The sequence below is a fragment of the Haemorhous mexicanus genome, chromosome 2 (assembly GCF_027477595.1).
Source record: "Haemorhous mexicanus isolate bHaeMex1 chromosome 2, bHaeMex1.pri, whole genome shotgun sequence".
Classification (NCBI taxonomy): Eukaryota; Metazoa; Chordata; class Aves; order Passeriformes; family Fringillidae; genus Haemorhous; species Haemorhous mexicanus.
The window spans coordinates 11,113,242-11,128,864 of NC_082342.1; the positions used below are offsets into that span (position 1 = coordinate 11,113,242).

At 38.2% G+C, this 15,623-nt stretch overlaps 1 protein-coding gene across 4 annotated transcripts in view; it reads left to right on the forward strand.

The window, feature by feature from the left end:
• The window catches only part of USP25 (ubiquitin specific peptidase 25), an 88,359-nt gene that overhangs the window by 59,891 nt on the left and 12,845 nt on the right, over positions 1–15,623 (forward strand). For 3 of the 4 annotated variants that reach the window (XM_059872914.1, XM_059872922.1, XM_059872935.1), the window contains 9 exons: positions 10–137; positions 888–983; positions 1,295–1,456; positions 3,884–4,092; positions 4,301–4,371; positions 7,787–8,015; positions 9,261–9,458; positions 10,901–11,040; positions 13,740–13,853. In XM_059872914.1, coding sequence (XP_059728897.1) covers positions 10–137; positions 888–983; positions 1,295–1,456; positions 3,884–4,092; positions 4,301–4,371; positions 7,787–8,015; positions 9,261–9,458; positions 10,901–11,040; positions 13,740–13,853 — 1,347 coding nt within the window. The remainder of the gene's footprint in view (positions 1–9; positions 138–887; positions 984–1,294; positions 1,457–3,883; positions 4,093–4,300; positions 4,372–7,786; positions 8,016–9,260; positions 9,459–10,900; positions 11,041–13,739; positions 13,854–15,623) is intronic. The other variant, XM_059872928.1, reaches the window with a different exon arrangement.

Sequence of the window (15,623 nt, forward strand, 5' to 3'; positions counted from 1 at the left end):
TTTATCCAGCACTGGTTCACAGAGCTTCCTCCTGTCTTAACTTTTGAGCTATCAAGATTTGAGTTTAATCAGGCTTTGGGGAGACCAGAGAAGATACACAACAAATTAGAATTTCCTCCAGTTTTGTATCTCGACAGGTACGGTATGATGTTATCAACAAAAATCTAGTATGGATATAAAATAAATCTTGTAAGTTTGTTAAAGCTAATGATGTGTCTTATGCTCACTTGAATCATATGAAATTTATGTTCTATTTACACAAGGTTAGAGTTTTCTTGGGTTTCATCTGTTTCAGAAAATACACATAGATCACAATTTAGGACATACTGCTGCTTTGTGTCAAAAATCTGCTTCCACTTTCGTTTATTGCTAGGTACTTGTGTACACAGGCAAAACACTCTGAAAAATCACACCATTTATGTTTCCCTTTGGGAAACATGGTGGCAAGTTGGATATTTTGTGTTGTTCCAGATACTGTTCAAACATACAGTCAGTTAGGATGAATGCATGCAGTTTGTCTGTAGAGCAGAAATACCAGGATGACTTTCAGTTAGCTGCTGAAGGTTATTTGTCAACCTAAATAATGAAGCAGGAGTATTGCTCTGTGGCTGCCACTTAAACTACTTAATTTACAATCTCTCTAATAGTGGTTTTCTAATTTGTCATCCCTGGTATCAGCAGAGCTTTTGACACTGGGGGAAAAGCATCTTCTGAAAGTTGTGGAAGAGAAGGCTCTTTTTCTTCTCAGTTCTTTTTTAGTGCTGAGTATGTTGCAGGTTCTAGAGGGTTTGAGTTTTTATTAGTATTGAACTACATGGCTGATGGAGACAGACCTCAATTTCACTGTTGGGATAGGCTGACAATGCTTTTTAAATTTTGTTTTACAGGTATATGCACAAAAACAGAGAAATAACAAGAATTAAACGAGATGAAATCAAGAGACTCAAAGAGTACCTCACAGTTTTACAACAGAGATTAGAACGGTACTATAGATAACTGTGTAAATGCAAATACTATTATGGGCTACATAGAATAACTCTTTCCATTATACACTTAGTGTATAGTTATTTACCTGCGATTTCCTCTCTATATCTCTTTCTTTACCCTTTCTTTGGAAGCTGTGTATAAGTGTTGTAATTCTGATTCATGAAATATGCTAGGAAAGATTTGCTTTAATTAATTGCAGTCAATCTGAAAAAAAAATATAATTTTTTTCTTTTTTAATTCTTTTTTTTTTTTTTTTTTTTTTTTTGTATCTGTGAGTCATGGCATTAATATGTTTTGTGGTTAACAGATATTTAAGCTATGGTTCTGGTCCTAAACGATTCCCCTTGGTAGATGTCCTGCAGTATGCCCTGGAGTTTGCCTCCAGCAAGCCGGTGTGCACATCCCCCGTGGATGACCTGGGTGCCAGCGCCCCCGCCAGCGGCACCCTGCCACCACAGATCCCCCCCAGGTAAGGGCTGCCTCCTGCTCCCTGGGCAGAGACCAGAGCCAACCAGCCTCTGGGGGAGAGGAGGGAGCACGTTCAGCTGCTTTGTTCACCAGACCAATAAAACCAAGCATCTCTAAGGGGGTAGCATAAAGTTTCTGCTCTTTTCTTTCAGCGCAGCAGGCTTAAATAAATAAAAATGTTAATGACCTGGGTTTGTCTCATGCACTTAAAAAAAATGTCTTCACAAGGAGATTACCTTTTTCCAGCACAGCCCAATTCCATCTACAATTCTAAATAGACTGAAGATTCTGGTGAGGTCATTGATTCCCATGTGTATTGTTTAAGAATTTGAATTGGGCAGTGTGTATGGGCTGCATAGCATCAAGGTTTCTGGTGTGCAATTTAACTGTTATTTTTTGCCTGCTAGCTAAGCTCCTTTTCTGCCATGCAGTTTGCATGTCTTACCAAATTTGTCAGGAACCTAAATAATCTGACTTCTTAAATGCAGAGTAGCTAAAGTACCAGAGAGAGATCAATGTCCAATGATGTTGTTTTTCTCTTTGTTTAAGTTAGTAACTCAGAGTAGGGGATTGAGTGTATGCTCAGTCAGTTTGCAGATGATGCCCAGCAGTTAAGGACTGGGGCGGGGGGGTGCTGGTCGACGGTGACTGAACATGAGCCAGCTGTGCCCAGGTGGCCAGTGGCACCTGGCCTGGATCAGCAGTGGTGTGGCAGCAGGACCAGGGCAGTGACTGTGCCCCTGTGCTGGGCATTGGTAAGGTCACACCTCAATCCTGTGCTCAGTTTTGGGCTCCTCACTGCAAGAAAAACATTGAGGTGCTGGAGCGTGTCCAGAGAAGGACAATGGAGCTGGGGAAGGGTCTGGAGCGCAAGTCTGGTGAGGAGCAGCTGAGGCAGCTGGGGGGACTCAGCCTGGAGAAAAGGAGGCTGGGGAGAGCTTATCACTCTCTGCAATTCCATGACGGGAGGGTGTAGCCAGGTGGGAGCCAGCCTCTTCTCCCAGGTAACAAGTGACAGGACACAAGGAAACAGCCTCAAGTTGCACTAGAGGAGGATTAGATTGGATACTAAGAAATATTTGTTCACAGAAGGGGTTGTCAAATGTTGGAACAGACTTCCCAGGGCAGTGGTGGAGTCACGCCTGGAGGTATTTTAAATATGTGTAGATGTGGCTCTGAGGGACATGGTTTAGTGGTGGACTTGGCAGTGCTGGTTTAATGGTTGGGCTTCATAATCTTCGAAGTTTTCTCCAACCTAAGTAATTCTTTGGTAATAGAGTACAATTTTGGATAAGTGGACATTTAACAGTTTGTAACATAGCTTTGTATGTTGTATTTGGACAGTAGGGTTCTGTCTTCTGGGTCAGTCAAGGCTGTTAAATTTGTCATTCAGAGAAGTGAAGTACATGAATCTCACAAGGCTTTAAAAAGATGTCTAATGCCTTACCAGTATAATGCCAGCAGAAATTGTGATGATTGATAAGAGAAGACAAACTTTTAAAAGTTACCATTGCTTCCATGAAATGTAATATCAAAAGTAATAAACCGGTCAAACTCCTCTACAGGAAGTTTGTTCTGTAGAAATGTAAGTATTGTAGCTTTTTTATCCATCTGTAGAAACCACCCCAGCACGTTATATGGAGTGACATTTTCAGCTTTTAGCGTTCTCAGAACTTTCTAAACTCCTGAAAAATCCAAGTTCCTCAGGCTGTATCATGATGCTGTACACAAAGTAAAAATTCAGTGGCATGCAAGAAAGATCTTCAGTTTCCTCTTATGCTGTGTAATTATATAGAGGTGATCTTGTTGATGGGAAGAGAAAAATCTGTAATAAGTCTTCATTTTTATTACCCTCCTGCTCTTGCCAAATTCTCCTAAGGTGGCTGCTTTGCAGTTCGTGTGTGAGTGGTTTTGAAGGAATTTAGATGGGTTTGTAGTGCATTTCCAGTGTGGCATAAATATCAGATATCCCTTCATTATTGCTGTTCAGCTAACATAAGTTGTAGGTAGGACATTAGAAAAAGTCTGCTAGGCGTAAGACACATGAAGGAAGTTATTAAACTGAGCATTTGTGCTTATTGGATTTTATGGTTATTGGCCATAAGACAAACTACTGTGATTTCTCTCTCTGCCATTTGGCTGTAAATGTTTCAAACCACAGTTATTTACATGTATGACATGATATGAAGTTGTTCAGTAGTGTTTCAAATAAAGCAAACTTTGTTGTTGTGCTAATATGTAATGCACCACAAAGCTTTCAGAATTTCAATACTAATTCCATCTTGCTATTGTAGTTATGTGTTCTGGATTGCACTTTAGGAAATTATTACTTCTCAAATGCCCATTTTCAGATGAAAAGTTTTTTTTTTTGTGGTATAACTTAACGTGATGATTCAATTTTTATAATTCATGTTTTGAATGAATGCAGCACAACAGAACAGCAGGGGCCTTCATCATCAGATGTCCCAAGCACATCTCCTGTACAAAGATCAGTAATACATAAACCATTCACACAATCACGGATTCCCCCTGACCTGCCCATGCATCCAGCGCCAAGGCACATCACGGAGGAGGAGCTGTCTGTCCTGGAGGGCTGTTTGCACCGCTGGAGGACTGAAGTTGAGAATGACACAAGAGGTAATGACACTGGGGAGTGCATTTGCTGTAGGAAAGGATTTGTGCAAATGGGGGAAATCTTTCCTCCCAAAAGGTTTAGCATTTGGCTTGTAGACAGATGTACCACGTGTGGAATGCACCCCTGTTTGGCTTTTCATGAGATAAAGATGTAGTCATGTGCAATTATACAGCTTTGCTGAAGAGAGGTTCTTTCTTTTTTGTCTTTCAGATTTGCAAGAAAGTATATCTCGAATACATCGGACAATTGAGTTGATGTACTCGGACAAAACAATGGTCCAGGTAAGTACAGCTTTGGCATAACTGAAAATAGATCTTTTTTGGCACTTCTAAAAAATTCTTAGATGTTTGAAAACAGAGCAAATATACAATTATGTAATGTTGTGAGAAATTTCATTGCAAAGTCATAATGGGTTTTGTAAGCCTTTAACTCTGCACAGTCAAATGAAAGACAGCGTTGCAGTATTTTACTGGTGACATGTTTAAATTCAGGCAACTATGATGAAAAGTCTAAAATATGTTCTACCTCTGATCCCCATTTTTTTACCTGAATGCAGATTAGCACAACAAAATTTTCTTGCCCCCATTTGCCCATTATTACTCAGTAACCTTATGGCTTTAAGGTGGTGAAGCATTAGACACAGGAAAGTACTATTTACTTTGCTGCTTAGTGCCACTGCATATTGCAACTTCCATGCTAATATATGGAAATTCAAGGCTCCTGATTTTGATTTGTAGTTAATTCCAGTGAGTGGTTTTGTTGCTATTGGCTTGGTTTTTTATTTTGGTTTTTTTGGGGATTTTTTTAACTTTGTCTAGATTTTGTATCACTCACAGCTTTGATTATTAGTCTAAGCTATCTTCTAGCACATTCTTATTCTGTGTAATATGAACAGTATTTTTAGAATGTTTTGCTGTGAAGTTGTAGCTCCTCTGCTGTTTCTTATGTTCACATACTCATCTTCTCTCGCTCTAAGAGGTTTTAAGGTTAAGGATTACTTCCTCTGTTACTTTCTGTTTGTAAAAACAACGATTTTCATTCCAAGTAAGATCTGTTCAGCTTACGGTTTTTCTTGAGGTATGTTTTCATTTTATACATGGCTCCTAATATTTACTGGCAGCTGAACTCTGATGTTAATAATTTCTGGCAGATTTGCCTAGATAACTTTCTTTAAGCTTGCAACTAGCAGGCACTTTTTTTCCTTAATACTTGTGTTCTAAGAAGGCCACAGGCTACATGTCATCTAACAGTAAAATTAATTAATTTGGTAACTTGCATCTGAATAATCTACCACCAATGTGTTGGTTTAGGTGTTGCAGGAAGAAATACCTCTGGATAGTAAAGATACTAGACAGATGTCATTACAGAAGAAAAAGGAGATTACTTAGTAAAACACAAAGTAGGTGCTGAACCCATCTGAAATCACAGGATGGAAGGGAAGCTGCCTTTCTGCAGCTTACCTGGTTTGTCCCTGTTGCTGTTTTGGCACAATAGGAAGGAGGCAGGTATGCAGAGCTGTCTACTTTTCCCTGCTTCCCTTGTCTCTGGGTGATTTGATAGCTGGGTATTGCCCCATTCCCTGGGAACAATTCCCCTCTGCAAAATACAATTGCAGGATTGCAGTCTTGAAGTCAAGTTCTATGCACGTGAAACTAGACACATTTTTAAGACAAAATACACTAGGAAACATCCTGCAAATATTGTATTTATAAACTATTTGATAAGCTCTTTGTCTTCTTTTGTACTTTTGGATTCTAAGGAGATACAGTAGTCCATAAAACCTTTGTCAAATTGTCATATGAGATACATTCCCAAAATCTTTATTATTTCATTTTCCTGAATGAATGTTTTATCAGCTGCTTATTTATTTCCTTCCCTCTGTGAACTTGCTGTTGGGAAAGAGACACAACTGTTTTTTCAGTGGGAGTTCATCTTGGTTATAGCAGCTTTGACATATCTGTTCTCTAGCTACATGTGATGGGGTTGGTGAAGCTCTACTCCTGATTTGCAATTAGTAAGTGTAAACTGAGAAATTTAATGCCACCCATGTTTGTGTTGCCTTGTGCTATTAATTACTGTTGATATAATGGCTTATCACAAGAGATGCCTGTTGGCACTGAACTCACCTGTCCCCTGGTCACAGACCTCTGTGGGGAACCTTCCTGAAAGCTCAGTGTGGGTGACTGACAGCTGCTTCTCCTGGCCTGCAGGAAAGGGTGGGGACCCTCAAGCTGACCCAGTTCACATGGTCTTAAGTAAAACTATTTAAATTCAATGGGGATTTTTAGTTCCTGATTTTAGGGTAAGAAAATTTTGTTTTGACAAAGTCTAGAGAGACACCTTTTTATTAAATCAGGATCTGCATACATTTTTGTGCATATACAGAGGCTTGCAGTCTTGTTAAGGAGGCTTTCACACTGGTTTAATAACAGATGTTAAAAACCCCAGAGCATTCAGATTTAAGGACTTGTCAGGATTTCTTCTGTGTATATTTCTTGTGTTTGGGAGATTTAGAGTGCAGTCTGGTCTCTGGAAAGACAGGCTGTTTGATTCTAGCTGCTGTGCAGTCACTCTGCTTTACAGTTCAAGGGGAGTTGCAAATCTCCAGCACTTGCATATAGCCTGGAAGAGAATGATCAGCTTAAAAATAACTCAAGGAGTTTCTCCAGTCACAGATACGTGTGTGTTTATGATTGTTGCAGTACTCAAATGATATTTGCAAAAACTACAGAGTACACCTTGAGTTAAAGAGACTGTTTATCTTTAGTCCAGATTGTGACACCAGCACAAGCTGGTTTTGGGGATTTTATCCCAGCTGAGCTGTTGTCATTGAGACACAGTGTGCATAGCAGAGAAGCTCAGCTTTCCCTTTTATGTTGTGTGTGTTATTCCAGCAGGTTAAAATGAGTCAATCACTAAGATGTTCTCAAGGGACTTACAAGTAAGAAAGAACTCATTCATTCTGCTTTTCTCCCTCCTTCAGACTCCCAATTACTTAGGTAGAAACTAAGTTTCTCATTGTTCTTACTTGTTGGTTTACAGATATAGACTGGAATTCATTTTCCACTGATTCTAGAAACTGCTATTGTCCTTTGCCTCATTAGGAGGAAGGGACCTTTTCAGGTCTTCCATGCTTTATTTAGCTTTTCCTGATACAGATCAAACACTGGAAAACAGTTGTTTTCCCATTCTACTGTGGGAATTCTATTTTTGGGTAACTGAAGCAGATACTAATTTAAATAAATTCTTTTACTGTCACACAAAAAACACTGAGTTTTAATTTGCATGTGCCTTTCCAGACTTTTTGACAGGTTTGCCAGGTTGGAACTGAAGCAAATCAGAGACAGTCAAGGCTGATTTATTTGAGGGTTTTTTTGATAGATACAATGACGGTAGAAATATTAAGGAATTAAGAGGATGAGTGGCAGTAAAGACAGCAGAGTAGACATATATGTCATATACTAATATTTTCAAGATCCCCTGTAACTAGTAGTGGTAAGTAACATAGTTCCAAGTCCTTATGCTTAGTGGGTTGCTAGCTTTACTTGTTTTTCCTCTGTGTTGTGTTTTGATTCTGATTAACTTTATTTCAATTACCTTTATTTCATGTAGCAATTATTGGTGGGATGCAATAGGAACTAAATACTGTCAGGGAGGGTTTGACATTTGTTTTATCTCCTGTTTTGTTTTATTAAGGTTCCTTATAGGTTGCATGCTGTCCTAGTTCATGAGGGTCAAGCGAATGCAGGACACTACTGGGCATATATTTATGACCACCACCAAAACAGATGGATGAAATATAATGATATTTCTGTGACAAAGTCAACTTGGGAAGAGTTGGAACGGGACTCTTTTGGTGGTTACAGGAATGCCAGTGCATATTGTTTAATGTATATCAATGACAAGGAGCAGTACTTGATACAAGGTAATATTATCTGCACAGATTCTGCATGATATAGAATAGCTGAATACGTTGGTCAAACAAACTTGTTTCAGATGGATTTCCAGATTTTTGAAATGTTTTTAATAGTTATTGAAAGTTTTATTCCTGCTGCTAACTGTTAGATTGTTTTTGTGAGTGGAACAATTGCTGTTCAGCTTACAGATCAATAAAGAGAATGCCTGTGTTTTCAGCATTGTTAAGATTTAAAAAGAACCTGTTTACTAATTTGTAAATATATAGAGAAGGGGTTGCAGAATTTTGGAGGGTTTATTTCAAGATTAGGAGAGAAGTATGGAAATAGAGAAATGAGCCTTTTGACATTAAAATCCTCGTGTACCTGCTTTTTTTCCCCATAAGCTTCAGAGCCCTGATACACTCTACTGGAGCGTGGAAACTTGAAAGCATATGCAGTAAATTGAAATGTGAATAACTTAGACCTAACAACCACACATCAAACCTAAGTAATACATGGGTTGGCAATTTTTTTTCAGGTCATATAGGAGTATGCAGTTATAAGGCTTTGTGTGGAAGTGATTAAAGAGAGGACAGTGATCCCTTAACACAAAGTTTTGGATAATGGTAGCCAGAGAGCTATCTGTGAAAGTGTCCAGATACTCAGTAGAAGGTCATGGAAAATATTCCTGTATTTTCATAAGGCAGAAGGCTCAAGTGCTCATTTGTTCAGTGTTTAAATGAGAACCAATATTACCCTTGACATTCCTAGGTTGCCATATTGGAGGTGCACTTGCAGTCATAGGGTGTTTGGGCCCTGTAGATTGCCTGTGCCATTCCTATTAAATCAGAGGCTTGCTCACTGCAGGGCAATTACTGCTGGTGGATCCCCTAGGATGTGGGATACCCCTGCAGAGACTATTCTCAAAGCAAAATGAAGATTAATCAATTTAGCTAGTATTCTTATTAGCTAGATTTCTGAATTCCTGTAGGTCTACCCTCCTTCCCCTTTTCTCTTGGTGAGTTTATTTGTGTCCAGCTCTCTGTGGCAGTAATACAGTCAAGAAATGGTGGGGATTTTGTGAGTATTCTCTGAATGTTCATATAGAATGCTCAACAGATAGTAAAACCAGTTAAAACTAATACAGTTTGGGGGGTTTGGTGCTACACTGTACATTTATGGTAATTCACTTGTGGATATCTGTTGAACATACTTTTTACTTTCTTTTGTCCTGTTCTTTCTTTTTCTGAAACTTCTATTTCATGTTACCACAGAGGAGTTCAACAAAGAAACAGGGCAGATGCTTGTTGGAATGGACACACTGCCTTCTGATCTAAGGGATTATGTCAAGGAAGACAATAAGCGTTTTGAAAAAGAACTTGAGGAGTGGGATGCCGAACTTGCTCAGAAAGCACAGCAGGAGAAATTGTTATCTCAGATACCCAGGGCACCAGCACCCTCACCTGCTCCAGGTTAGCTGCTTCTACTTGTTTGGAAAGGGAGTAGGACCAAAAATCACTGGGGCTTGTATATATATTTTAGAACATAAGGAAGGAAGAAAAGGTTAATTTGTGTAATCTTGATTACAGCTATTTACTTGGCCAAGGTGACTATAATTCAAGTTAGCCTGTTGGGGTGGATTTTTGCATTTCATTTTTTATTTAAAGACAATAATTATTCATTGGTTCCTCTGGCTTTTCCCTCCCAGTTGTCCTGAACTTCTTTTTTCTTTTTTTTCCCCCCCATAAAAACTGAGTCTTTTAAAGATAGGTCTCACCAGTCTGTTTTGAGGACTTGATAGCCTGTAAATGATGTATTTCTTCTATTCAGGATGATTTTGTGTGAGACCTACATTCACATTTTAAATCAGAATAGCATTTATATCTGAAGAGCAGAATAATGTATTTAGTGCAGTGCACTGAATAGATTTAACAATAATGAGAGTAGCGCCTGCTGGAAAAATTACTGTGTGGCAATTAAAATTGTGGAAAAGATTCTGACCAGCAACTGTGAGGCCAATGCTTGTTGAAACCCAGCTAATAAGGACCACTGGCAATCTGATTATAAACCAGAGCTGCCAGGTTTTTGGTAATATTCACCTTTTGCTCCATTGCAGTAGGCTGTGTATATTATGTGAAAGATGACATGATGAATTTTCTGTCCAGATGTTCTTATTGCTGTATTTGAGTCCTAAAGATTGAGCATACATTTCTCATAGCTATGTGTGACTGCAAAATGAGTGTAAGAAGTGCAGGGATTTAATGGGATTGCTGTTTTGCATACTCTACGGAGAGTTGCTTTATCTTTTGTTATGTTTTGAGTTCACAAACACATTGAGATACGTGCTATTTCTTTTGTTAGTAATGGAAAGTACAAAATTAATGTTTAGTCTGCCAAAATTTGGTTTCATCATGTAAGGAATATAAGACACTATTTATATTATATTTAATCAATTTATTGCTCTCGAGTGGAGAGACTATCTCCCTTAAGGCAGAAAAATATAATGTGTTTATTATTTTACAAAGCAAAAATAGATCTTGCACTCAGGTGGCTGGAGGTCGTTCCATATGTTGAGTCTGTATCCCACAGAAACTCCAGCTAGAATCTCACCTTTGTTCTCAGTCATCCTTGATAACTGGTTGATGAATATCCCTCACTCCAGAGTCTTAATGGGTCTATAGACCAGACAGGTCTGTTGTTCCTAATATAAAATCAGGGATCCATTTGTAGGGAAGTGTTTAAAATTATCTGAGACACAGACTGGTGTAGAGTTGTATTTGTGAATCGTGTGACCTACCCTGCATTTTCTGTGTGCTTACATTATCTATGAGACAGTGATCTAAATAAAACTAATCAATTGAAAAGTCATGCTTACGTTAACACACAAAATTGTTTTCTTATTTCTGTCACTAAGTTCAAGCAGGAGAACCAGAGTATTTAGAGCAGCCATCAAGAACTGATATTTCAAAGCACTTAAAAGAAGATTCTGTACAAGCAATCAATAAAGCTTTAGCTGAACAAGAAGATAGAGGTCCAGAAGCTATAATGGATACGGTGAGGACATTTTGGAGCTTGAAATACTTCTTTTACTTTTATTTTGCAAGTGAAAATGATACAAAAACTGATAAAAGGGTGTGAGTCTGGAAACTTTGAACTGACAACTGCTTTTTCTTCAGGGACTGTCCATTACTAAAGTCCATCCAGAAACTGGTAATGGGTGTTGTGCAAAAAAAAAAAAAAATTATAAGATAGGTGTTCTCTATGGGATTAAAATGCTTGTCAGGAGTACAGCATATTGTTCAAATTACAATCAGCTGTTTATGCCCACCATCTTTTAAAATTGGTAGATGATTCCATGTATTTTTGAGGAGTAAACATTGACAGTCCATGTGAAAGACTTGAAAAATATTGCTTTAGACATTCAGGTTTTTATCTGGGAAATGTTAAGAATATAATTGAGTTCCTTTGACAGACCTGTGGAAGTTATGTTAGCTTTCAAAAATAAGGGTTTTTTCAACAGTATTCTGTAGCTTTAATGCAGATTTACAAGTTGAAGAAAATATTTTTTTGTGATTCATAGGATGCCTACATTAATTTAAAATTTCTATAATAATCAGTGTTGGGTGTTTGTTTTCATTTTCTACAAAGTATACTAAGAGGAATGGGACATTAACTATTTTATAGGTTATTAAAGAAACTAATATTTGACATTTTCTTCTTTCAGCAAATACTTTCTTCCTTCCCTATAAGTATGTACATAAATGACAAATGTGTTTGCCACAAAATATGTGCCATTAAAACAATATATGCATCTGTCTTGGAACTATATCCATAAATGTACACTGCAGCTTCCTTAGGCATCCCTAGTAACCACTTAGGGGATGAACAGTTCAGATCTGTGCAAAATGCTTCCCAAGATCGGGTGTGACTCCTCATTAAACAGAAGCAGTCTGGCCCCGGATACCTTGCAGTGTTTGAAAGCTATGCGACAGCTTGTTGGCACCCTCTTGACTTGCTGTGTTTTCCACCCTTTCTGTGATGGCAGGAAGGCAGGGAAGCACACTTCCTCTGCTAAACTAAAATTGAAGCTAACAGGGAAACTCATCTAACTCTGGATGAGAAGATGCTCTGCCACTAAAGCCTTAGGCTGCTGCATATTGGCCTTTTTTGAGTTCTCAGAACAGCTTAGTGGGAGGCTGTTTAGTACGTGTTGCTCAGATGAAAAGGTGGCTGTGAAGATACCAAAATGCATGATAAAATGTCTTTCATAAGGCTGTCCTCCTTCCAGGTTTGTGGACACCATCCCAGTGGGATGTGAAAGAATCTTAGACTTTTTTCACTTGATCAAGTGTTGTAGTTCAGGATAATGGTACTTGGCACAGTGGTCAGCCTTAGGACTTCACATGACTGTGGCTGAGGAACACCACGATCTGTTTAATGAGACAAAAGAAAAAAAACAAACCGTGCAAACATTTAGAAACAAATGTAGGTCAATTTTTAGTTAATCTGAAGGTACTCTGATAACATTTAAAAGCAGTTCTCTGTCTCCCCAAATTTCACTTCTGCAGAATTGTGCTTCCTTCTCAGTGTATCAGCATGCTTTTTAATTATTCTGCTTCCATATGCATTTAGACATGCAGGCATATATTCCATGACTTCCCTTTTTGTTTGTCCATTTCTAAAAGAAGGAAAGGAAACATCAGCACATGTAACAGGATTGTAGGTTACTCACCACATGTTCATTTTTTTCCATTTTATGCATTTTGTCCTTTCTTTAACCCTTCTGATTGCACAGCCCTCCTTTGTATTTATGCAGTGTTAGGTGTAAATAGATATTGTGGTTTTGGAATCTTTGTTAAAAGGTGAGGCTATTGTTACAGTTGGAGAACAAGTAGCATAGCACTTGGCCATTGCTTGGATTACAGTCAAGGTTTAAGTTCTGCAAATGTTTCAAACTGCATGTTATTCAGGGATAGACCATAGAAGCCAATATTTGTCTGTTGTTGTTTAAAACTTAGTTTAACTTATCAAGAATTTTAGTAACTAGGATAGTCTTCTCCTGATTTTCTGTTTAATCACTCTGCTTAAAAATAATCCAGTTTAATGTAATGCTCCTTTAAATGTTCTTTAAAAGGCTTTTTAAAATTTTTTTTTCTCTCCAGACCATTGGGAAATGTTAGCTTTCAGTTTGTTTCTATCCTTTAGTGTGACTTTATCAGGTATTTCAGATATGAAGTATCTGACCTGGCCTTCTTCAAGGCCAGACTGGATGGGTCTCTGAGCAACCTGATCTAGTGGGTGGCATCTTTAAGACTAGATGATCTTTGAGGTCCCTTCCTAAACTAATCTCACATTTTATGTTATACTTAGTAATTTTGGGGTGAAGTGTACAAAAAATGGTGGTTACAGACTCATCCTTTGCCAAGCGACTTAAATTTGTAATGGATATTAGAGTTGTAATACTGGTATACTAACCTGTAAAGATAGAATTAGTGAATAAAGAAAAAATTAAATAATTTCAGTAATTATGGCTTAATTTTAAAATGTACTGCTTAAAAAATTATAAATATCAATTATATTCTCTAACTACATACAGCTTCTGAATTTTTTCAGAATTTAAGCAATGGACATCATTGTACTAGATCAGCCTGTCAGTTTGCATCTCTCCATAATTTTATTGTATTTTCTGATAATGATTATGATTATTCTTTTTTTTCCCCTAAGCATGTACTGATAATGGTTTTCTTCTGCAGAGCTCTGATAATGCCCCAGCTCAAGCAGCTCCTACCCAGCGAGTGGTAGAGGTGGCGATCCCCGATGTGGGGACTTTTGTGATTGAGTCAGAGGAGGGGGGTTATGACGATGAGGTACCTCGGATTGCACTTGTGTGCACCGCTCCTCCTTGGTGCTTCCTTGTGCTGCCTGATGAGAATTTTTGGCATGTTTGCACACTGTGACACCTAACAGATTTCTGCAAAACTAAATGCTTAGCGATTTGTGATCTTTAACAATGTCATAGTTTGTCGTGAAATACGGAAGGAAAGCACTACAAACTCTTAATTGGGCACGGTTTGCATGCTGCCTTTTCCACTGGAGGTGTATCTGTCTCTTCAGCTGTGGAGGTTGAATGTTTGTGTTAGGCCGGGTAGCCTTCAAAATGCTGGTGATAAGACTGCACACTGCTGCATTATTTAAAAGGGGACGGGACACTGAGAAATGTTCTTAATGTTTGTGCTTTTTTGTCAGTCCAGTAAAGTCTGATCTCTTACTTGCCAAGGTTAAACTCTTCAGGCTTTGGGGCTTAAATTAGCCATGCAAATAACCTGCAAATGATATGGCTGGTAGAACTGAATCTTGTGAATATCAAAAATAATTCAGACTTGTGGTGGTACATGTAATTGCTACTTTTGAGGAATAATTGAGGGGCCGGTTGTTTTTCTGAGGAGCATTTTTTGTTGCTGCCCAGTTTCAGCAGTAGAAAGCAACACTGCCAGTCATCAAACTGCCCCTGCCTTGTCACTGCTTACTCTGTGTTTTTTTTGGCTGGGAATAGAGTTGGTGCAGCCCATATTCTTCATGGCTTCTTGGGGAGCTTTAGCTTTCCTAGGCAAATAGATATTTCAGGTCATTGTGCCCTGGAAGTGTGATCAGTTATAACTGGGAGGATAGGGTGGGGAATAAAATTGTTTAATTGACATTGTCACACTGAGTTTAGCTTCTCACAGATGTGTAGTCTCCACCTTGAAAAAAAAAAATGCAGATTTAACGTCATATAATGACCTGCTTGTTTGTTTTTCCTTTTTTCCCTATGCCATTGTCGTTCTAGGGGGTAACTTTCTTGCCTATGTCTTTATTCATTTTCTGAGTGTATTCACTTTTTAAAATGTTTTTATGTGTGGGAGACTCATAGGGAGTTTAAGATCCTTCATCATTTGTTGCTGCGCCAGCAATACCTTGGGCAGGGAGGGAGTGTTTTCCTTTGCTTACAGATCAAAAAGAGAAAGGCTTTTCTGAGTAGCTTGGTTGTATCAAATTGTGTGTAACTGATGTGAATAGCAGTGAGAGATGTCTTGTGTTTGGCTTCATGTTTCTTAATTGTTTTGGGTTTGATGTTTAAGAAATTGTCTGCAGATGTTTCAGGGATTGATTGCATTTGCAGCAGTGAGTCTCTTATTTTGACCTTGAAATATGCATAAAACACAGGTGGCTTTAGTGCAGTATATCTCAAGTGTGATTGGATGATTTTTCTACTTGAAACTTTTGTTTTTAATCTTTTGATGGCCATGAGTAGCACTCATTCAGTGTGCAGTTTCTGCTTGATACTAATGCTGAACTGTGCATGTTCCTTTCCTGGGAAGTTTGGTCCATGTAACTTTTTTGACACAGATTTTTTTCCCTTTTTTTTTTTTTTTTTTCTTTTTTGTAAGATTCCTTTAATGTTGCTACAGTAAAACTATATAAACACATGCCATGATTTGAATTGCAGAATATGCTCACTAGATCTGTATTGAAGTGTTCCATATCAATGTATGCATGCATTAAGTTGCTTTTTCATTTTGCATGAGACTAAAGGCATATTGAATTTAGTCATTAAAATATTAATCATTCAAAACTTTTACCTTAAATCCCTTATGGCA